This window comes from Plecotus auritus (genome assembly GCF_963455305.1).
Source record: "Plecotus auritus genome assembly, chromosome: 13".
NCBI lineage: Eukaryota > Metazoa > Chordata > Mammalia > Chiroptera > Vespertilionidae > Plecotus > Plecotus auritus.
The window spans coordinates 31,081,290-31,104,569 of record NC_137779.1 but is presented as its reverse complement, the minus strand read 5'-3'; the positions used below and the strand labels follow the sequence as shown (position 1 = coordinate 31,104,569).

General features: G+C 59.2%; 1 protein-coding gene across 2 annotated transcripts in view; it reads right to left on the bottom strand.

The window, feature by feature from the left end:
• Positions 1-4,632: 4,632 nt before the first annotated feature.
• Positions 4,633-23,280, bottom strand: part of TMEM132C (transmembrane protein 132C) — a 96,678-nt gene continuing 78,030 nt past the window's right edge. Inside the window, exons 5-9 of one of the 2 annotated variants that reach the window (XM_080649980.1) lie at positions 16,378-16,521; positions 10,406-10,611; positions 8,278-8,557; positions 6,958-7,149; positions 4,633-5,943 (exon numbers count right to left, since the gene is read on the bottom strand). In XM_080649980.1, the coding sequence (XP_080506106.1) occupies positions 4,723-5,943; positions 6,958-7,149; positions 8,278-8,557; positions 10,406-10,611; positions 16,378-16,521 (2,043 nt within the window). In that variant the 3' untranslated portion in view covers positions 4,633-4,722. The remainder of the gene's footprint in view (positions 5,944-6,957; positions 7,150-8,277; positions 8,558-10,405; positions 10,612-16,377; positions 16,522-23,280) is intronic. The other variant, XM_080649981.1, reaches the window with a different exon arrangement.

Sequence of the window (23,280 nt, the reverse complement as noted above, 5' to 3'; positions counted from 1 at the left end):
CCCAGGTACGTGCCCTTGACTGGAATCGAACCCGACACCCTTCCGTCTGCGGGCTGGCGCTCTACCCACTGAGCAACACTGGCCCGGCCGGGCTGCATTTCCATCCTTCATCTCCCCGCCCTGTGGGGCCCCTCACGCCCCTCCAGTGGGCTCCACCCCCCCGCTCCCCCCCCCCCCACCGCCACGAGGCACCCGATCATCTCCCGTTGAGGAAAACGTCCCGTTAATTACGCTTCAATATGAGCACCTGACCTCAGCTACGGAGGAAAAAGAAATCTGAGGGCAGATCCCGTAAGGACAGATCCAAGACGCCCACAGAGGTGAAGCGGGTCATTTTAATAAAATTTCACGGTGCCGTGGGCTCCTTTTAAAATTGGGGAAATCATTGAAAAGTCCTGTTTCCAACGGCATCCTTTCCAAGGAGGATGCAGCCGTGGAAACATCACACGCTCCATTAAAAACGGCCAGCGGCGGGGCCTGGACGGCGGCTCCTCGCTTTCATTTCCGGGAAGAGGGTCCCGGGGGGCTTCCTTCCCCGCAGAAGCCCTGCTTTATGTCTTCTGCCCGGTCTGTGTTTTCCAGCTTTGGTGCAATAACTCCAATTGCTTTCTGTGTGTGTCTGTCTCATCGCATTTTTTTAAAAAAATATATTTTACTGAATTTTTACAGAGAGGAAGGGAGTGGGATAGAGAACTAGAAACATCGATGAGAGAGAAACATCCATCCGCTGCCTCCTGCACACCTCCCACTGGGGATGTGCCCGCAACCAAGGTACATGCCCTTGACCGGAATCGAACCCGGGACCCTTCAGTCCGCAGGCCGACGCTCTATCCACTGAGCCACACCGGTTTTGGCAACATTTTTTTTTTTTTTTAAACACAGGAAAGCCGATGAGAAGCCTGTATCCGCGTCATAACCGAGACCACGGTCTTCGGAGACGCAGGCGTGTGGGCCTGAGTCCTGACCCTGTGACCTCCCAGCCGTGACCTTGAGAAGGATGCTCTGAGCCCGTTGCCTCGTCGGTAATACGGGGCTGGCGTCGTTGGGGTGAATAACGGAAGGGCGCCGTCGCCGGCAACAGAGTCCTCAGGGTTCAGGTCTCAGAACCGACGCGGGTCAGCGGGTCAGAGGGGACCCCTGATGTCCCTGCCCTAGGCCAGCAGCGGGCGGTTTCGGTTTAACTCAGGGCAGAAATGAAACCTCCTGGCCGGTGTGGCTCAGTGGACAGAGCGTCGGACTGTGGACGGAAGGGTCCTGGGTTCGATTCCGGTCAAGGGCACAGGCCCGGGTTGTGGGCTCCATCCCTAGTGGGGGTGGGGGGGGCGTGCAGGAGGCAGCCGATCCATGATTCTCTCTCATCACTGATGTTTTTATCTCTCTCTCCTTCTCCCTTCCTCTCTGAAATCAATAATATATATATATATATATATATATATATATATATACACATACATACATATATACATACATATATATATACATACATATATATATACATACATATATACATACATATATATATATATAAAGAAATGAAATACTCAGCATCAGATCCGGCCCTCCCGCCTTCCCCCTTATGTGGAGATTCCCCTTGTAAAGAAATATACGGGTTCGCTGCGAGCCCTCGCCGGGTAGGGAGCGAGATGGAGGGACGGACATGGGGTCACACAAAAGGGTGGGAAGGCTGGCTTCTCTCACTATCCCCGTGGGAGGACGGGGACCTCCTGGCGCCCTGACCAAGAACACAGTCGCCACACACGAACCCCGTCAGCTTCTCACAAGAAGAACGGGTCCTGGGCGAGGTGGTGGGGATGATACTCTAAGGTGGGGGGGTTTTCAGGGGAGTCTCGGCCCCTCCAGGCCAAGCCGCAGACACAGAGAGCGGAATGGCGGTTGCCTGGGGCTGGGGATGTGGGGGGAGATGGGGGGCGAGGCTAATACGGACGGAGTCTCTTTGGGGGTGATGACAAGCTTCTCACGTTGCTGTCACGAAGGGTGCCCAACTCTGTAAACACACCCACAGCCATCGCATGGAACATGTCACACGGGCCAGGGTCACGTACGTGCATTGCATCTCGATAACGCCGAGCTTTACACAAAACAGCACCATCCTACCTTCTACGCAAAACCTCTCTTTCCACAGCTCACCCCCAGCGACCGCTCCCCGCCCCCTCCGCCCCCAAGACCTCCGAGAGCAACATGAGCACAAACACAACACAAACAAAAGTAAACCTTTCCCCAGGGCAGAGGTCCACGCGGCGTCTGCTCAAGGTCCAGGACCTCCTTCGGGGAGACGGCAGTTCCCACGGCGGGTGCAGAGTGCAGGTCCGCAGGTCGGCAGGTCGGCAGGTCGGAGCGTCGGCCAGGCGCTGGGCCCGGTCAGAAGCCCCCTTGGGGGCCTGTAAAATACATATACGTATGTGGAGCCGCTCTGAAACGCAGCCCGAGCTGCTGTCCAGAGGAACCATGTGGTGCGTCTGGGACCTCACACCTGTGGCTGTTCAAACAGAAACCTCTATGCCGGGTGCAAAGCAACATTGTGTCCCAAGGGGCTGTCTGCTTGGTAACAAAGTAACAAGGAAGCAGACCCTGTAACCACCAGCGGAGGCTCCGGGACGGCACGTTAGCAACACTGTTTGGCGTTGGCGATACCATGTTACCTTCTGAACCCATAGCAATGCCTCCTTCCCGGATGTCACCCTTCCCTCCCTTTCTCCTCAATACCCATCACCTGCCTCTCTCAACTGAAACACGATGGGGTTCTGCCGGAATCAGGGCTTCCCGAACAGCTGTTCTTTTTCCTTTTTCTTTAAAAAAAAAAAAATAAAAAATCTCCATAGCCCTGGCCGGTGTGGCTCCGTGGATAGAGCGTCGGCCTGCGGAACAAAGGGTCCCTGGTTCGGTTACGGTCAAGGGCACGGACCTCGGTTGCAGGCCCCTCCCCCGCGGGGGCCCTGATCGGGCACGAGCAGGAGGCAACCCATCGATGTGTTTCTCTCACATCGATGTTTCTCTCTGTCTCCCCCTCTCTCTTCCCACTCTCTCTAAAAAGCTTGGTGGGACAATATCCTCGGGTGAGGGTTAACAGCAACCACAAAAAACATCTCAACTAAATGCTCGTGGCCTCTCACTGCGGCCTTTTATGCTGAGGGTCCCAGGAGCTGTGTTTTATCAGCCTTCCCGGCAATTCCGGGCGAGCTCATGGTCGCTGTGTCCGGTGATGGTGGGCAGGGGGTAGGGGGGCTCCCCCTGTGGCATGGCTCTGGATCTGCCTAGCGGAGGCGAAAGGTGGGCCTGGGGGACCTCTTCCTCCCAGCAGGCTGGCCATTCCTTCCCCAAGGACCCGTCTCAGCTACCGATGTTAGCAACTCACACAAACGGAACCCAGACGCAGCCTGGGGGCCCCTGCACACCACCCGCCGGCAGTCAGGTGTCCGAGAGGGTGGCCTCAGCGGAGGGAGGCCGCATCACGCAGGTCCGCTTTGCCGCATCGAGTCCACGCCGCTGTGAGGCTGTTACAAAATACAGTTGAGCCGAGACCGGTGTGGCTCAGTGGATAGAGCGTCGGCCTGCAGACGGAAGGGTCCCGGGTTCGATTCCGGTCAAGGGCATGTACCTTGGTTGCAGTCACATCCCCAGTAGGAGGTGTGCAGGAGGCAGCTGATCGATGTTTCTCTCTCATCGATGTTTCTAACTCTCTATCCCTCTCCCTTCCTCTCTGTAAAAAATCAATAAAATATATTTTAAAAAAATACAGTTGATTGGCAACCTAGCAGGTGTACCGGTTACTAATGCGGATTTTTTTTCCCAGTAGATGGAGTCACACGTATGTCGATGTACATGCAATTTGATATGTGTGCTATGTTGTTGTATTGCTCCTTCAGATGACCGCTTGCTCCGATCGATGGCACACGCCCTTTCTGAGTGGCACTTCCACACGGACGCAGAAGTGGACAATGGGGTCTCTGAATGGTCTGCCTCGAAACAAGGAAAGTTCTATTGGGACGGTACCCACCAATGACCTGACAGATGGGGGAAATGTGTGGCTAGCGATGGACGTTACTCTGAATAAAGCACTTTGGATGTTTCTCTTGAAATTACCGTGTTTTCTTTGATGACAAAATCCGCACTTTTAACCGGTATCTGCATTTTTAACCGGTATGCGGATTAAAAGAAAACATTTTTAAAAAGCACACCCACAGTTTTCATTTCTCAAGGTCAGGAGGGCTCCTGGTACAGCCGCCCCACAGGGATGGCCTCACCCACACCCACCCGGGAGGCGGGGGGCGTGGAATGAAAACGGAACTCCTCTTCGCGGGCCCTAGGTATAGATTACGCTCCTTTCTTAGAAATATCAACAGATGGTTCTTTTCGTCTCTTTTTATTTGCCTTTTTGCATTTTTTTTTTTAAACAAATCATTTTTGGTAGCTTGACTGTGTTTCTCCGTGGGGACTCAGGGCACACACGCCGGACTGGGCCTGGGGCTGACCCTCCGCGGCTACAAACCCCCCGGTTACAGAACAAAAGTCCCTTCCCGGCTTCCAATCGGCCAACGAGTCCATAGCGCGTCCCCTGCCAACCCCCGCGCCTCCCCCAACCCCCCCTCCCCCGCCCTGCGCGCTCCTGGCCGCCCCCCTGCGACTCCCCACCGCCACCCCAGCACCCAGGTCGCCTCCGGAAATGAGGTGAGGGCCGGGCACGGGCCCTTTGGCCAGAGGGTCCTACACTGCGTCCTTGAACTTGTCCAGGTAGTTTCTCAGCTCGTGGGGGGCGCCCACGCCCAGGTCCTGGCACACCCACGGGATGTCCTCTGGGCCGCTGGGGAAGGTGGCGGTGGGGACGCCGCCGTCGGGGAAGGTGGCGAACTGGACCTTCCTCCTCCTGGAGGTGGGCGAGGGCGGGGGCTCCCGCCTGGGGTCCCGGCCCGTCCTGCCCCCCGGATCCACAGCGGGGCGCGGCGCCTGGCCTTGCGCCTGCTTCGGGGAGCCGCCCCCGTTCAGCAGGTGGCGACTGCTGTCCTCGCAGCCCGCGGGCCGGCGGTCCGGGATGGTCGTGCGCTCCTCGGGCGGCGGAGGGGACCCCTGGTCCGCGCTGTCCAGCAGCTCCGCCTCGTTGCCCAGCCACACCCAGTCGTGCGAGTGGGTCCCCCCGGAGGAGGCGGGGCCCTCGGGGGGCAGCTGCTTGCGCCGGTACTTGAGGGCGAAGGTGGCGCAGTTGACCAGAAAGACCAGGATGGCCAGGCAGAAGACGCCCAGCAGCGCGTACATGCCGATCTCCAGGTCGCTCAGGCCGCGCGCCCCCCCGGGCGCCAGGCCGCCGCCCGCCAGCCCCGCCCCGGCCGCCGCCGCGCGCGGGCCCCCCACCTGCGCGGGGAAGTTGCTCAGGTCCAGCGGGATGTTCTGCACCTGCCCCTCGGCGGGCGGCCGGGCCCCGTCCAGCCGGCTGTTCCTGGCCGCCTTGTGGTCCAGCAGCGACCTGGCCGTGGGGCCGCCCCTGCGCGCCGCCCCCTCCCCTCGCTCCCAGGGCGCGTCCGGGCCCGCGCGCTCCGCCTCCGCGCCCTGGGGCCGCCGGTCACTGGCGTGGTTCCTGATCCCGCCCTCCTCGTCCTCCTCCGCCTCTGCGCCGCCGCCGCCGCCTCCGGGGCCCGACTCCGCGTCCTTCGGGCCGAACTTGACCCTGATGCTGCCCACGCCCCCCGCCAGGACGCTCCTGCGCTTGGACTTCTGGCAGGTCCCGGCGATGCTGAGGTCCACGCGGACCAGCGGCCCCTGGCCCTCCCCTTCGGCCGCCACAACGGGCCACCCCGGGGCGCGCGCCGGGGGCGCGGACACCACGGCCTGGTCCAGGGAGGAGGCGCTCAGGGCGAAGTCCCGGCTGTCGTAGATGTCCAGGGGCGCCACCGAGCCGTCGCTGAACCGCAGCCACGTGCTGACCACGGCTTCCTGCGGGGGGGGGGTGCGGATGACAGCCCGTTAGGGGACTTAGGACACCCGCCCCTCTTACCGCTCCTTCCAGTTCCAGACCACGGCACGAAAGCAAGTGTGCGGGGCCAGGAAGAGTCACCCCGAGATGTGCCTTTGTGGTAGGCAGATTGTTTTGAGCTAAAGGCAACTTTTGAAACAAAAATATTTATGGATTTCAGAGAGGAAGGGGGAGAGAGAGAGAGAGACATCAATGAGGAGAGAGAATCATGGATCGGCTGCCTCCTGCACGCCCCACACTGGGGATGGAGCCCGTAACTCGGGCCTGTGGACCGGGAATCGAACCCTGACCCCCTGGTTCATAGGTCGATGCTCAACCACTGAGCCACGCCGGGTGGGGGGGCGGGGGGAGCTTAAGGCAATTTTAGCTTCAGGCTCAGGAGAAACTCCTGCCCCTCCCTTTAAGGACCTTGAAGGGCTTGGATGAGGGCCCTTGCCCATAAGAGATGGTCAGCGATGGCCTTTACTTACTAAACATCTGCGCTTCTGATAATCCCGCAAAGACCCTAGAACAGAATCCAGAGGGCCCCACCCGCCTGGCTCGGGGGTTGAGGGTCCACCTAGGAGCCAGGAGGTCACGGTTTGATTCCCCATCAGGGCACATGCCCAGGTTGCAGGCTCGATCCCCACCAGCAGGGGGCGTGCAAGAGGCAGCCGGTCCATGATTCTCTCTCATCATCAATGTTTCTCCCTCTCTCTCTCTCTCTCTCTCTCTCTCCCTCTTCCTTCCTCTCTGACATCAATAGAAATATATTTAAAATAAGTAAAATAAATAAATCAGGCAGATGGGGACACTGTGGCCCACGTCACCCCAAGTCCCTGTGGGTGAGACGGGTGTCTTTGTCTGCATTGCCTCGGCCTGCATTCTAGAAGGGGGTTCCGAGACCCCACCCCCGGCCCCCACCCGCTTCCCCTCCCCCAGGACCAGGCCGGGGAGCCGCCTGCCCCTCTCCACCCCGGGCGCTGAACTCCCACCTGCTTGGGGGCCCGCAGCAGCTGGTCCGCCTCGGCCACAGCGGTGACCACCCTGCCGTTCTCCGCGCTGGGGTGGAGGGTGACCGAGAGCCCGGCCACCAGCTGGACGGCCAGGTCCGTCAGCGACACTTTGTCCTCCAGCACGGTCACCGTCTTCTCGGCCAGGATGGAGTCGGACAGAGGGGACAGCACCTGGGGGGGGGGGGAGGGAGAGCCGGGGGGGGGGAGCAGGACATGAGACAGATCCATCATCACACCGATCCTGTGCCCTATTCCTCCCTCCCAAACGCCGGAGGCGCAGAGACAGGGAGAAGGCCAGGATGCCGTGCTCAGTGCTCACACGGGAGAATCAGATAGTCACCGCCCCCCCGCCCCCGCCCCGCCAACACTTAGTTCTCTTTGGGAAATTGAAATAAGTATTAAAACCCATTCTGGCCGGGCCGGCATGGCTCAGTGGATAGAGCGTCGGCCTGCGGACTGAAGGGTCCCGGGTTCGATTCCGGTCAAGGGCATGTTCCTTGGTTGCGGGCACATCCCCAGTAGGGAGGTGTGCAGGAGGCAGCTGATCGATGTTTCTCTCTCATCGATGTTTCTAACTCTCTATCCCTCTCCCTTCCTCTCTGTAAAATATCAATAAAATATATATTAAAAAAAAACAAAAAAACATTCTGGCCCGGCCAGCTTGGCTCAGTGGTTGAGCACTGACCTGTGAACCGGGAGGTCATGGTTAGTTTTGTGGTCAAGGCATCATCCCCAGTAGGGGGCGTGCAGGAGGCAGCTGATTGATGATTCTCATCATGGATGTTTCTCTCTCTCCCCCTCTCCCTTCCTCTCTGAAATCAATAAAAAAATATATATATATAAAAATCAAAAAGGAAGAGTGGGTAGGGTGGGAATTGAGGGCAAAGACCCCCATGGCTTTGTCCTCTGTCCTGGAACCCCAACCTGTAGACACCCCCTGGAGGTCAAGGGCCGTGGGACGCTGAAGGATCTTGTTGGGTGAGTAAGTGGCAGAAGGACAGAGAGACTTAGGGGCGCATCCCCCCACCCCGGCCACTGGGGGCACAGTGCAGAGACATGGGTGCTACGTGAGGAGCGTCAGGGTGGGGTGGGGGCCCTGGGAGGGGGTGGGAATGAAGCTGCCGCAGGGAACGAGGGGTCACGCCTCCTGCATTCTGTTTGGAAGGAGAACGGCCCTCCGAGCTGGCCCAGCCTCACCGTCCGGTGCCCCCAGGATGCCACCAGGGGGACAAGAATTGGCCACAGGGGCCCCGCCCACCTTGCCAGCACCCCCACCCAGTGCCCTGGGCAGCCTCCTACCTGGATGGTGGTCATCCCGACCTCCCGCCCGACCAGGACCCTGCCGTCCAGCAGCGTGGCCACGCGCGGCGCCTCCAGCTTCATGAAGTCGGCCACCAGGTGGGTGATGTCCACCTGCCAGTCAGGACCGAGCAGGAGGCTGGGCTGGGCCCAGAGCCCGGTGCCCTCGGACAGGAAGCGGGTGAGCACGCGCACCGTGGCGCGCTGGTACTGCAGGGCGCAGCCCCGGCCGCGCCGCGCCTCCTCGTCCTCCTCCTGCTCCTCGCTGGTGCGCGCGGGCCTACGGGCAGGAGGGGGCGCTCAGGCGCAGGGGAGGGGCTCACCGAGTCTCTGGGGCCTCAGGGCAGCCGGGCAGGGTGCCTTCGCCTCCAGCGGGCCCTCGCCACGGGGCCCAGAGCCTCAGGCAGCTCCCCCTCGAAGACACTTATTGACACCCTAGAGGCCCGATGCACGAAGATTCGTGCAAGAATGGGCCTTCCTGCCGAAACCGGTGTGGCTCAGTGGATAGAGCGTCGGCCTGCGGACTGAAGGGTCCCGGGTTCGATTCCGGTCAAGGGCATGTACCTTGGTTGCGGGCACATCCCCAGTGGGAGGTGTGCAGGAGGCAGCTGATCAATGTTTCTCTCTCATCGATGTTTCTAGCTCTCTATCCCTCTCCCTTCCTCTCTGTAAAAAATCAATAAAATATATTAAAAAAAAAAAAAAAAAAGAATGGGCCTTCCTTCCCCTGGCTGCTGGCACTGCCTTCGCTCCGGCCTGGAGTCGCTTTTCCGCCTTCCCACGCTGCCCAGAGGCCCGGAGCCTCTGGTGCGGGGCAGAACGCACCCAGCCGCTCAGTGCCTGAGTATGCAAATGAACCCGCCATCGTTGTTGGGTTAATTTGCATACCCGCTCCTGATTGGCTGGTGGGTGTCCTGGAGGTACGGTCAATTTGCATCTTTCTCTTTTATTCGTGTAGATAACAGCATGAGCGCCAACGGTTCCTCAGCCCCCGCCATCCCCTAAGTAGCTCATAGTCACCGAGTCGGGGGCCAGACTGAGAAAGACAGATGACATGTCACCTCTTCCTGGGCGCGCGGGACCTGCCAGGAGGTCTCCATTCCCAGCGTGCAGGAGGCAGCCGATCCGTGATTCTCTCTCCTCACGGATGTCTCTCTCTCCCCCTCTCCCTTCCTCTCTGAAATCAATCCTAGCTAATAAAAGAGTGATATGCAAATTGACCATCACTCCAACACACAAGATGTATGCCCCCATGTGGTCAAAGATCCTGCCCCCATGTGGACACAAGATGGCCACCACAAGATGGCCAGCAGGGGAGGGCAGTTGGGGGTGATCAAGCCTGCAGGGGAGGGCAGTTAGGGGTGACCAGGCCTGCAGGGAAGGGCAGTTGGGGGCAATCAGGCTGACAGCGGAGCAGTTAGACATCAATCAGGCTGGCAGGGGAGTGGTTAGGGGGTGATCAGGCTGGCAGGCAGAAGCGGTTAGGGGCAATCAGGAAGGCAGGCAGGCGAGCAGTTGGGAGCCAGCAGTCCTGGATTGTGAGAGGGATGTCCGACTGCCTGTTTAGGCCCGATCCCGGCAGTCGGACATCCCTCGAGGGGTCCCAGATTGGAGAGGGTGCAGGCTGGGCTGAGGGACAGCCCCCCTCCCCCCATGCACGAATTTCGTGCACCGGGCCTCTAGTTAAAAAATAAAAATAGATGCAATTAAATTTTAGCCAAGAATTCGAATAGTCACAGAGATTGTCAAGCGCCTAGCTATTCCCACCCACAGAAGAAGGAGAAAATAAACCCCAAACTCCAGTTCCCTGGGGGCCACGGGGCTAAAAGATGTGTAACTTCCCTCTCATCCCTTCCAGGGAGGCACGCTCAGGGGCCAGTCCCCCCAAGGCCCGGGTCTGACGCTGACCCTGCCGCCAGGTGGCCCTCCTGCTGGCTGGGGCCTCTGGTCCTGGTCTCCTCAGAGGGCTGAGGTTAGGCGGGAAGACACGTAATCGCCAGGACATCAGCAGCACCTACTATGCGCGGGCCCTGCACCGGCTGCTTTCACGTGATGATGGATAAACAAAGCCACGGTCACGCGCTGGTGTATCTCCCCCACTGCTCCCCGTCCCCCCCGCGGGGCTCACCTCTTACTGTCCACGATGGGGACCCGCCAGCCCTTGATCTGGCTCAGCTCTGTGTCCGAGACCTCGATCTGCAGAGGCAGCTGGGGCACCCACACGGTGACGTGCAGGGGGGCGCTCAGGTGCTGGTAGGTGAAGTTCACCACCGCGTCCACCTTGCCCTTCATCTCCTTCCCGTTGACGAAGACGTAGTCGCAGCGGTCGGACACCTGGGAAGACAGAGAGGGGAGGGTGGAGGGGTTCGGGGGCCCGGAGACCATGCTCCGGGTCATCTCGTTACTCCCCAAGGACACAGGCTGAGATTGGGTTCCTCCCAGGCCAGACCCAGGGACAAGGAGGCAGCGCGGTGGGTTTGCTGGGAGGTGACCCTGGAGGGCGGCGCCCGGGGGCGGGGGGGGCAGAGTGAGGGGGACAGAGAAAGAGTCCGTAGAAAGATGCAGGAAGCAGCTGGAAGGGGCAACACGGACAGGGTAGGACCCCATCAGAGGTCCCCAGGGGGACTCTGATTGACCATGGGTGCCCCCGGGGACCTGCAAACGGAGGACTGGATGACGAGAAGCCCCTCCCCCAACTTTGGTGATAGTTAGGTCTCCCGGAAATTAGACTGGGGTTATCTTCCTCCATCTTACAAGATTGAAAAGTGAAAGTGGAAGTAGGTTGGGTTAGAGAGAAACACCGTGACCCGTCGTGCGGAGCCGAGTTTATGGGATGGGACTGACGCCGACCCCATGTGCCCGCATCAGCGGCCAAACTGTGAAACCCTTGGAGGCAAGAGGGACCTCTGGCTTATCTTTGATCGCTTGGCTCCTCACACCAGCTGCTCAGGGGGAGCTCGGCAAAGTGGACACTCAAGGAAGGGATGGATGGATGGATGGATGGATGGACAGATAGAGATGGGTGGATAGATGGACAAATAGACAGAGATGGATGGATGATGGATGGATGATGGATGGATGATGGGTGAATGATGGATGGATGATGGATGGATGATGGATGAATAATGGATGGATGATGGATGGATGATGGGTGAATGATGGATGGATGATAGATGGATGATGGATGGATGATGGATGGATGATGGATGGATAGATAGACAGTTTGATGGATGGATGGATGGCTGAATGATGGATGGATGGATGGGTGAATGATGGATGGATGATGGATGAATGATGGATGGATGATGGATGGATGGATAGATAGATAGATAGTTTGATTGATGGATGGATGGATGGATGGATGGATGGATGAATGATGGATGGATGGATGGATGAATGATGGATGGATGACGGATGAATGATGGATGGATGACGGATGAATGATAGATGGATGATGGATGGATGGGTAGATAGATGATAGACAGTTTGATTGATGGATGGATGGATAGATGGATGGATGGGTGGGTGAATGATGGATGAATAATGGATGGACGATGGATGGAAGATGGATGGAAGATGGATGGATGATGGATGGAAGATGGATGGATGATGAACAGCTAGATCGGTGGGTGAACAGGTCTCCTTCCTGTTGGCTGAATGATGGATGGATGGGCACACCCACTTCCAGACAAACAAACAAGAATCTTGGGGCGAGGGGACCTGTGGTGAGAGCCTGAGGCAAGAGGGAGCCGAGAGCCGGGGAAACACAGGAAGTTAACTTGGAAACTGCTGGACAGCGCTTCTGCGTGTCTGCTAACTTCCTCGGGGTCACTGCCTCCTCGGAGGACACAGGCAAAGCAAGTTCTTGCGATGAAAATGCATGTCCTGCAGTTTTGTGGAGACGTTTCTGAGCTAATGAAGTCATTCCTGGCGCCGCCACAGGGCGCGTTCCCACACTGAGCGGCAACTGCCACCTTGCTTATCTGTCTCCCGTCCGCCCTCCTGCCCGTGCAGAGCAATGAGCTCCCCCATCACCCTCTCTCTCCCCGGCTCCCGGGAACGATGGACAGCTGCTCTGGGCCCAATTTCCACCCTCACCTCCTCACACTTGTGTTTGCAGGGGCAGCCGGGAGAGCTGGGCTCAGCAACACCACCCCCCATCTGCGGGGGACAGTGGCCGGGAGCTGGTGGGCGGGGCCCACACCGATCCCTCTTCTGCTCACGGTCAAGCATGGCTTTAAAGTGTTTACCTACCGATTAAGGGCGGAAACCAATTTCGGCCGCCGTCCCAGGCTCGTCATTAGCGTGGAGACCGGCCTGGCTGCGCGCGGAATCGCCGGCGAGAGTTATGTCCGTAATCATTTCTTTAATCAATGTTGCAATTTACGGGCCACTGACTCCCTGGTTTATTACCTTCCTGACTCTGGCGGGAGGGAAGCGGCGGCTCCGGAATATATAAGTGATTACGGAGGAACACGGGGGGTAGGAAGAGGGGGGGCTCGTACCTGCTATTCCGAAGGGGCCCTACAGGCCTGGGGAAACCTCGGACGCACTTCATCCCCGGCCAAGGGGCCGGGGCAGAAACCACGGTTTCCCACAATGAGCTGGATCCTCTGCACCAAGGAGCCCAAATCCACTGGTTTATTTATTTATTCTGTTTTTTTAAAAAATATATTTTACTGATATTTTACAGAGAGGAAGGGAGAGGGATAGAGAGCTAGAAACATCTATGAGAGAGAAACATCGATCAGCTGCCTCCTGCACACCTCCCACTGGGGATGTGCCCGCAACCAAGGTACATGCCCTTGACCGGAATCGAACCTGGGACCTTTCAGTCCGCAGGCCGACGCTCTATCCACTGAGCCAAACCGGTTAGGGCTTATTTATTCTTTTAATATATTTTATTGATTTCAGAGAGGCAGGGAGATGGGGAGAGAGAGAAACATTCATGATGAGAGAACCATGGATCTGGTGCCTCCTGCACACCCCCCCCCCCCACCCCCGCACTGGGAATCGAGCCTACAACCTGGGCCTGTGCCCTGACCGGGAATCCTGGTTCCTAGGTCATCGCTCAACCACAGAGCCACACCGCCCGGGTCCCGGGTCCCTTTTAGGAGGGCGCTAATCCCATTCAGGAGGGCTCCACCTCGCGGCCTCATGGCCTCCCGCAGTCCCTCCTCCCACCACCACCTGGGGGGGGGGTGGGACCCCAGCCTAGGGATCTGTGGGGGGCGGGGACACAGACATGGGGGCCCTGACCTATTGCTGTCATTGTTAGTTCGGTGGCTTGAAGTCACATCTTTGTGGGAACGATGCCCCGAGTCCTGCCTCCAGATACCCAACGGCTCACGGAACACCTCGGCTCGGAGCTCCAACGAGCCCCTCATCGGAATATGAGCCCGGCCGAGGGCTTGAGCTACGACCTAGGAACCAAGAGGTCACGGTGGGTTTCCCCATCCGGGCACAGACCTGGGTTGCAGGCTCCATCCCCCCACCCCAGTAGGGGGCGTGCAAGAGGCAACCGATCCGTGACTCTCATCATCGATGTATCTCTCTCTCCCTCCTTCTCAGAAACCTATAAAAATATAGCTTGGCCGAAACCGGTGTGGCTCAGTGGATAGAGCGTCAGCCTGTGGACTGAAGGGTCCCGGGTTCGATTCCGGTCAAGGGCACGTACCTTGGTTGCGGGCACATCCCCAGTGGGGGGTGTGCGGGAGGCAGCTGATCGATGTTTCTCTCCCATTAATGTTTCTAGCTCTCTATCCCTCTCCCTTCCTCTCTGTAAAATATCAATAAAATGTATTTTTTAAAAAAATATATCTTGAAAAGAAAACTGTTCCGAAATCCAATTCCTGCGACAGGGATTTTTCTTGCCCCTTAGGGGAGGGGGGGGGGCTGAGAAGGGAAATGAAGTTCAGAGACAGAAAAGGCAGAGTCCCAGGCCTCGCACCTGAGCTGTGTCCCCTGCTCTGAGAACCACACCCCTGGGGGCTCTCACCCCTAGGGCTGCCTCGTTTTACGCCTGCGATGCCCGTCTCCCGTCCTCACACCCTCAGGCCTCTGTGGAGTTTCCTCGCATGGAACCACCCCAGAGAGACATTCTCTGACATTTCCACGTAAGACTGCGCCTCTCCCAGCCTCCCCTCCCCCCTCCCCCCTTTCCCCTCCCGGCTCTATCTCCCCCTTTCGCCCGGCCGCCTCGCCTGCTCTCCATCTGACCCCTGTGTTTTGGTTACGATTTCTCCCCTGTCGCTGAACCTCACCAAGGACCAGGGCTGTTCGGTTCAGGGTTGTAACCCTAAGTGACTGGACCGGCACACAGTAACGTGCCCCGAGGAACGAAGGAAGGAATCGGACCTTGTAAATGGGCGGCCCTGCGCGGTGTTTTGAAAATAGCGAATGAGCTCCCGGCGGCGTTGAAAGACCCTGTGGCCTTCCATTTTGTTACCAGCCTGACGCCTGGACGCTTCTGAGTTCTCTGCCCTGGTGTCTGGCTGGTTCAGAGATCAGACTGGAGGGTTGGGGGCGGGGGGGGGGGGGGCTGGAGTGATTGGCAGCCATCCAGCCCCTAAGATGCCCTCCCCTGCCCCCCCCGCACCCGGCTGCCTCCGCTTCTGCATCTCACCGCTCCCTCCTCCGAGCCACGGGCCGCCTTCCTGGGTGCATGCTGTCACCTTCCTCTTTGGTTTAGCATGGTGTCGCCAGGCGACAGGGTGCGAAGTGCAAACCCCGCCCAGCCAGGGGCCAGGAGCCGGCCTGAGCTTTGTCCAGGGCGCAGGCTGTAGGGGATGCTGGGGACCCCCCCCACCCCCCCCCCCCCCAACACACACACCGCGGGAGACTGCGGGCCGATGATTTCTTCCTCATCACAACTGCAAACAACCTGCCGGGCCCTGGATGGAGAATTAAGTGGCCAGAAACGGTCCCAACATCCCCAAGGGCGGCGTGTTGTCAAGGCAACCGCAGCGGTGGCTGGTGGAGAGAAGGTGCCGGGGATGGGGCTCTCCACACACGGCCCCCTCGGCCCGCCCGCCGCACGGGAGTGTGGGCACAGGTACACGCACACACTGGGGGGGGGGGGGGCGGGGGGGCGCTTCCCGCGGTGACGTGGGGGGTCGGACAGCCAGCCAGCCAGCCAGCCGGCCACGGGCAGTGATGCTCCGCGGGGGCGATGTTGCCCACCCCGGCGTGTAGTTCGTGTCTGGACGCAGCGGGTGTGCTGTAGGCATCTACGGCAGCCGTGGGCAAACGACGGCCCGCGGGCCGGATCCGGCTGTTCTATCCGGTTCTCTTGCTCTCCCCTCCGCTCCTTTCCTTTGAATGTATATCCGTTCACACAAACACGCCATCCATGCTTTGGTTCCGGCCCTCCGGGCCAGTTTAAGAACCCATGGTGGCCCTCGAGTCAAAAAGTTTGCCCACCCCTGGGGGGTAGAAGGCAGGAACGCTCCCCGACACCCCACAGTGCACAGGGCGGCCCCCGCACAGTATCACCTGGGGCAGGGGGTCCGGGGGCCCCGGTGGCAAAGCCCAGCTCAGAGATTAGACCTTTGCCGTCCAGCACAGCCGCCGTTCGCCACACGCGGCCACAGGGCACTGGCCCGGGGCTGCAACGGAGGCGTGCTCCACGCCTCAACACACACGTGACCCCTGGCCAGTGTCACTCCGCGGTCAGAGCGTCGGCCCACGCACCGAAGGGTCACGGGTTCGATTCCCCATCAAGGGCATGTACCCGGGTTGCAGGTTCCATCCCAGGTCACAGCCAGGGCGTGTGCAGGAGACCGATGGATGTGTCTCTCTCACATCAATGATTCTCTCATCTAAGTTTCTCTCTCTCTCTCTCTCTCTCTCTCTCATCAATGTTTCTCTCATCAATGTTTCTCTCTCTCTCATCAATGTTTCTCTCTCTCATTAATGTTTCTCCCTCTCTCTCTCATCAATGTTTCTCTCATCAATGTTTCTCTCTCTCTCTCATCAATGTTTCTCTCTCTCTCATCAATGCTCCCCTCCCTCCCTCCCTCCCTCCCTCCCTCCCACGCTCTCTAGCAGGCGACGGGAACGCACCCCCGGGCGCGGATCGACCACCACAGAACCCCTCACCTTGAGGACGGCCTCGTCGGCGGCCTTGCACTCCACGGACTCGGAGATGTCGGTCACGGCGCCGCTCTCCTCCACGGACACGGCCCTGAGCGGCAGGGCGACCGTCTGCCCCGTGAGGACGGCCGTGTTCAGCAGCTCCGTGTCCTGCGGGAACCACACACCAGGGTCCGGGGGCTGCGGTGACCGTGCGGGGAGCCTGCCCACCCTGTGGTCGCGGCACCCAGCCCCCGCCTCCGGGACAGTCAGTCGCCCAAGAGCGTTGAACAGCGAGCTGTCCGTGGGTCGAGGGCCACCTTCCTCGCTCCCAGCAGTAGCGGCGCCCCGTTCACAGCGGCGCTCGGACCTGGAGGCAGTGGGTGCCCACGGGGGTGGGGGCTGGGGGGCGGGGCGGGGGGAGCTGTGGTGCCGCTACGCCGTGGAAGACTGTGCAGAGCAAAGCAGAAGGCCTCTCACCCTTACAGACGGCCTGGAGGGACCTGGGGAATATTTTTAAAAATATTTATTTTTTTAATCCTCCCCCGAGGATATTTTCCCGTGGATTTTGAGAGCGCGCCGAAGAGAGAGGGAGAGACAGAGAGAAACACGGATGTGAGAGAGACACATCGATCGGTTGCCTCCTGCACACGCCCCGACCAGGGCCCGGGCCGGGGAGGAGCCTGCAACCGAGCGACGTGCCCTTGACCGGAATCGAACCCGGGACCCTTCCGTCCGCAGGCCGGCGCTCTACCCACTGAGCCACCCCGGCCGGGAGAGAACACCTCTCTTGGGAGTGCGGGCACGACCCGCCTGCTCTTCTGAAACCCTCCTCTCTCCGGCGGACGCAGATGAACAGGGGGCCCGGCTTTGGGGACACCCGGGGCCCCTTTCCCGTTGGGCTGACGTCTCCCCAAGTCCCTCCCGGAGATGGTGAAGGAGGAGACGCGGGGAGGAGAGGTTGGCTCCGTTTTCTCCGCGGAAGCCACCGGCCCAGCAACGCCCTTGGCGTGACGGGCGCTCGGGGAGGGAGCCCTCGGGTCACGGTCACGGGGCCAGTCCCGGCTTCACTCCGACCCCGGGGCCCGGCGGCTGGCGGGGATGTCACCTCTGCCCGGCTCCTCCCGGGCACGCGGGGCTCCGGGGCCGGGCTACCGACGGGGCAGCGCGCACCTGGGCTGTTCCAGAGGCTGAGAACAAGTCCACTCTCGGTTCGTTACCGCTGATGGGCTCAGCGCCGCGGCTGCCCGCCTGCTCCTCTCCCAGGATGGCCTTCGGCTAACGCCGTGGTAGGCAAACCGCGGCTCGCGAGCCACCGGCGGCTCTTGGGCCCCTTGAGTGTGGCTCTTCCACAAAATACCACGGCCTGGGCGAGTCTATGTTGAAGAAGTGGCGTTAGAAGAAGTTTACGTTTAAAAAATGTGGCTCTCGCCGAAACCGGTGTGGCTCAGTGGATAGAGCGTCGGCCTGCGGACTGAAGGGTCCCGGGTTCGATTCCGGTCTGGGGCGTGTGCCTTGGTTGCGGGCACATCCCCAGTGGGGGGTGTGCAGGAGGCAGCTGATTGATGTTTCTCTCTCATCGATGTTTCTAGCTCTCTATCCCTCTCCCTTCCTCTCTGTAAAATATCAATAAAATATATTAAAAAAAAATGTGGCTCTCCAAAGAAATGTCCATCGTTGTCCTGTTGGTATTTGGCTCTGTGGACTGATGAGTTTGCTGACCACTGAGCTAACGCTCCATTAAAGGCCAGATTCCCGCATGGGGTAATGATGATGAGCGTTCCAGTGCTGGACTCTCTCCCTCTCTCTCTCTCTCACACACACACACACACACACACACACACCCTCCACCTGACTCCTCCGAGCCCAGCGCACACTTTATTTATTTATTTTTAAAAACATATTTTTATTGATTTCAGAGAGGAAGGGAGAGAGAGAGAGAGAGAGAGAGAAGCATCGATGATGAAAGAGAATCATGGACCGGCTGCCTCCTGCACGCCCCCCACTGGGGATGGAGCCCGCCACCTGGGCCTGTGCCCCGACCGAGAATCGAACTGTGACCTCCTGGTTCCTAGGTCAACGCTCAACCCCTGAGCCACCCCAGCCGGGCCCAGAACACACCCATGGACCCTCTCAGAGCCTCCGGGACGCGCCCGGGGTCCGGCCGGCGCTCCGGTGAGTTCCCCGCGTGACTAAGTGGTTTCTCTCCGCTCCGACTGCGCCTCCCTCCCTCCCTCCCTCCCACGAAAACGCCAGGGAGCCGCTGTGCTTTGCTGGAAAGAATCAATGGGAGTCCGGCCTTTAAATCACTGTCATTTCCAATTTGCACGGCGCCCGAGGCTCTGGGGAAACATGCCTTGTTATTGGATTCACCCTCCCACATGCAAATCGGTTGCGCGTCTTCTGTGATCGTACAGATGGCGTTTTTCACGAGATGAAGAGCGCGGGCTTACTTCCGGAGCGTGAGACACCGAGGCAGGCGAGGGGACGACAGAGATGTCAGACCGGGCCCCGCCGGCCACGGGACGGACGCGTGTCGCTGGAGCGGGTTCTCACGAGGGGAAGGGACGCGGGTGGGAAGGCGTTCGACGCCTGTGGTGGAATATCACGCAGCCACGAACAGGAAGGGAGCCCGTGCACCTGCTACCACGTGGATGAAGCGTGAGACCCTGATGCCGAGTGAGACTCGCTGGACACGGAGAGCCGCATGTTGTAAGATTCCACTCCCCCAGCCGGCCGCACGAGCCAGGGTCCCGGCCAGCTGCCTGAGACGACCTTCCTCCAAGCCTGTAGAATTGTCTCCTGCACGCCCCCTGCTGGGCATCAAGTCCGAACCCCGGGCATCGAACCCGGGACCCTTCAGTCCGCAGGCCGGGGCTCTGTCCACCTAGCCCAGGGGTGGGCAAACTTTTTTTTAAAAAATATATTTTATTGATATTTTTACAGAGAGGAAGGGAGAGGGATAGAAAGCTAGAAACATCGATGAGAGAGAAACATCGATCAGCTGCCTCCTGCACACCCCCCACTGGGGATGTGCCCGCAGCCAAGGTACATGCCCTTGACCAGAATCGAACCCGGGACCCTCAGTCCGCAGGCCGACGCTCTATCCACTGAGCCAAACCGGTTTCGGCTGGGTGGGCAAACTTTTTGACTCGAGGGCCACCATGGGTTCTTAAACTGGACCGGAGGGCCGGAACCAAAGCATGGATGGAGTGTTTGTGTGAACGAATATAAATTCAAAGGAAAGGAGCGGAGGGGAGAGCAAGAGAACCGGATAGAACAGCCGGATCCGGCCCGCGGGCCGTCGTTTGCCCACGGCTGATAGCCACACCAGCCCGGCTCCCCGGCCGGCTGTCTCTCTGCAGTGCCTTCCAGAAACCTCCGCAGGGTGAGCAGTGCGCCGAGGAGGACCCGCCGCTGGGAGCAGCCAGCCGTCAGCATTCTGATGGGACGTGCAGGGAGCCCGCCAGCCCGCCCGCGCCTCGGCCCAGCAGCCGCCCGCCCGGAACCAATCACGGCGGCCCCGCGGCCTCGACAGGCGTCAGGCGGCCTCGCTCCCGCTCTCGATGATCATAACCATCATCATGATAACGGATGCTCTCGCCGCTTCCTTCTCCATCGCGGCTGCCGTAAAACTCCACAAACCGGGAGGTTTAGCACACGGAGATTGATTCTCGCTCCGTGCTGGGGGCTGGAAGTCGGAAACCGAGGTGTCGGCGGGACTGACTCCCTCTGAAACGCGCAGGGGCAGCGACCACCCTGGGTGTCCCTCCTGGCAGAGACGTGGCTCCAATTCTGCCTCGGTCGACTTGAGGCCTTTTCTGCTCCGTGCGTGTCTGTGTCCAAATGTCCCTTTTCTCTTGTTATTTCATTTTTAAATATATATTTTATTGATTCCCGAGAGGAAGGGAGAGGGAGAGAGAGAAACATCCATGAGGAGAGAGAATCATGGAGCGGCTGCCTCCTGCACGCCCCCTACTGGGGATGGAGCCCGCCCCCCGGGCCTGTGCCCTTGACCGGGAATCGAACCCTGACCTCCTGGTTCCTAGGTGGACGCTCCGCCCCGGAGCCACTTTTTAAAAATTAAATACATGGGGATGACATGGGGATACAACGACACAGCTTTCGAGTGTAGCCATTACTTTTTACACGGCGCTTCCGTGGGTCCCTGTGGGGGTGCCGGGACGGTCAGACCCCCCAAGGTCGTGGGTCTTGCCAAGGTGACCTCGGGAGGTCCAGGCACGTGGGTTTTCACCGCACAGGACCCTGTTCACCGCCTGGCTCACAGGAAGTTACAAACCAGCCTCACTCCCTCCCCGCCCCCCCCCCCCCCCCCACTTTCCCTACGGGCAGTTCATGCCCCAGATGGGGCCTCGCCGCCGTCCGCCGCCGTCCACCGTGTAGCAGATCAATCCTGCGAGTGGCCACGGGGCCCCCACGGCCCCCTCCCCGAGGACCCGCACGCACACAGCTCTGCGGGCTCGCGGCCCCAGGCCCATCATCCCGGGCTCCGCGCGGCGGGAGATGCGGCTCCCACCTCATTTACTTCCAATTCGCTCACAGCGCCATCAGGGGCGCGGGAGCCCGGCTCACTTACCCGTCAATTTGCTGCTAATGCAAGATGGAGATGCTGCTCCGAAGCGCTCATTTAAGACAAAGAAAGCAATTCCCTGCGCGGAGGCGCGCGCCCCCGCACGGGGCGGGCGGGCGGCGAGCCATTACCCAGGAGCCTCCGCTGGGAGGGCGCACGAATTAGGGGGCGTCGGGTTCCCAGAGAAACGTCCTTTATTTTATTTATTTTGCAACCTCGTTGAGAACGGAGTCGGCGGAGACGTACAAGGCGGGCAGACGCAGGGTTACAGTCGTGCGTCCAGGAAACAATGTATCCTTGTAGCAGTATCATCGTTTCAAAGTGTCTCTTTATTGATTTTAGAGAGGAAGGGAGAGGGCATGTTGGGGGTGAAATTGCTTTTCACCCTACGGATCCCTACGACAAGGTCTCTCTCCAATGCCACCCAGCTTTTATCCAGTGGCGTTGGGGGTTGCGGGCCCAGGAATGAACTCTGGGGTAATGCAGGCAAAGAGGGGAGCGGCCACCGGGATCTGGGGTGACTGACGGTCGGGCTGGGGAGTGGGGCGGGCGCTGAGATGAGGCCCGGGCATCGGGAATTGGTCTGGGAGATGCTAAGGAATGAAGGCCAGTGACTTCCCTCCTCCGGCACCCGATGAATTCCACGCTAGCTGTTGGGGACTCACGCTGCCCTTCAGCACGGCCTGCCCAAATCCACCCCGAAATCCCCAAAATCCTACGAGTGAAAATGGACTGTCTAGCCCTGACCGGTGTGGCTCAGTGGATAGAGCATCGGCCTGCGGACTCAAGGGTCCCGGGTTCGATTCTGGTCAAGGGCACGTACCTTGGTGGCGGGCACATCCCCAGCAGGGGGTGTGCAGGAGGCAGCTGATGGATGTTTCTCTCTCATCAGTGTTTCTAACTCTCTATCCCTCTCCCTTCCTCTCTGTAAAAAATCAATAAAATATATTAAAAAAAAGAAAGAAAGAAAGAAAATGGACCGTCTACCGCAGAAGGGATGGAGGACGCTGCCCCCTCGTGGCAGAGATGGGCGATGCGCCACGCAGGGAGATTACTGATTTCTTTGAACCAACACCGGTCACAGTCACAGCCCCGCCCCGCGGACACTGCTGGCCGGTCCAGGGCGCAGTTTGAGGTAAAACAGACCCATGGTACAAGGTAACCATTTTAACGGACTGGTTCCCTCAGGACACTGCAGTTCATCTCTGCTCCTGCCCGGGGTCCAGGCCCTTGCCCAGCTGACCTCTGCCTTTGAAGAAATTTCACGAACGGATCCCTACGGCAAGGAAGGTCTCTCTCCAATGCCAGCCTCCTTCAGCACCGCTGTATCGTAAATGTTTTCCTTTCATCCTCCCCTGAGGAAATTTCCCCCCATTGATTTTAGAGAGAGAGGAAGGGAGAAGGGAGGGGGAGAGAGAAACATCCATGTGAGAGAGAATCATCGGTCAGCTGCCTCCTGCACGCCCCCTACTGGGGATCGGGCCTGCAACCCGGGCGTGTGCCCTGACCGGGAATCGAACCCTGACCTCCTGGTTTCTAGGTCGATGCTCAACCCCCGCCCCCCCCGCCCCCCCCCCCCAGCCACGCTGGCCAGGCTACCTACGCCCTTTAATTGGCATTTCCCAGCCATGGGCGATGTTGAGCATTTTAATTCTGCTAACATTTTGGATTTAAATAAATGCCTTTGGTGCGTCCTGGCTCGAAGCCACGGAGACACCGCTCCGACATCGAATTTCATCCTGACGTTGAGAGAATTTAAAAAGGAACCGGATCATAGGACGGCAAGAAGGCAGACACGTTGGCTCATCCCCAATAGGGAAAAAAAAAAAAAAAAAAAAGAAGAGGAAGAAGAAAAATCTGAAGAAAATGACAAGGGTCATCGGAGGCAGCCGACGGAGCACGCACCTCCGTGATTTATGCCGCGGGCGTTGCAATTAATTATTGACATACATGCAATTAGGAGGGTCCTGCCGTTCCCCATGTCACTTTTCCTTGTAAAACTGGGATTAAAAAGTACAAAACAGCCTCTTGTCTGGACCAGCCAATCCCGTGTCTGAATAATGAGATGGCTGGATGCCCAGGCCGGCCGGCAGGCCCTCGGCGGCGTGCCCCGCTCCACCCGCGGGGAGCCCAGTTCCCCAGACAGCGGGGTCACGGGCCAGGCTCCCTGCTGCCCCCTGCTGACCTCTCCGATGAATGCAAACCTTTTGCAAACGAGGGGAACATTTTTTCGGTTTCCTCTGCCCCCCGCCAGCCTTACTGATTTAAATTTTTTACATATATACTAGAGGCCGGTGCACAAATTCGTGTACGGGTGGGGTCCCTTGGCCTGGCCAGCG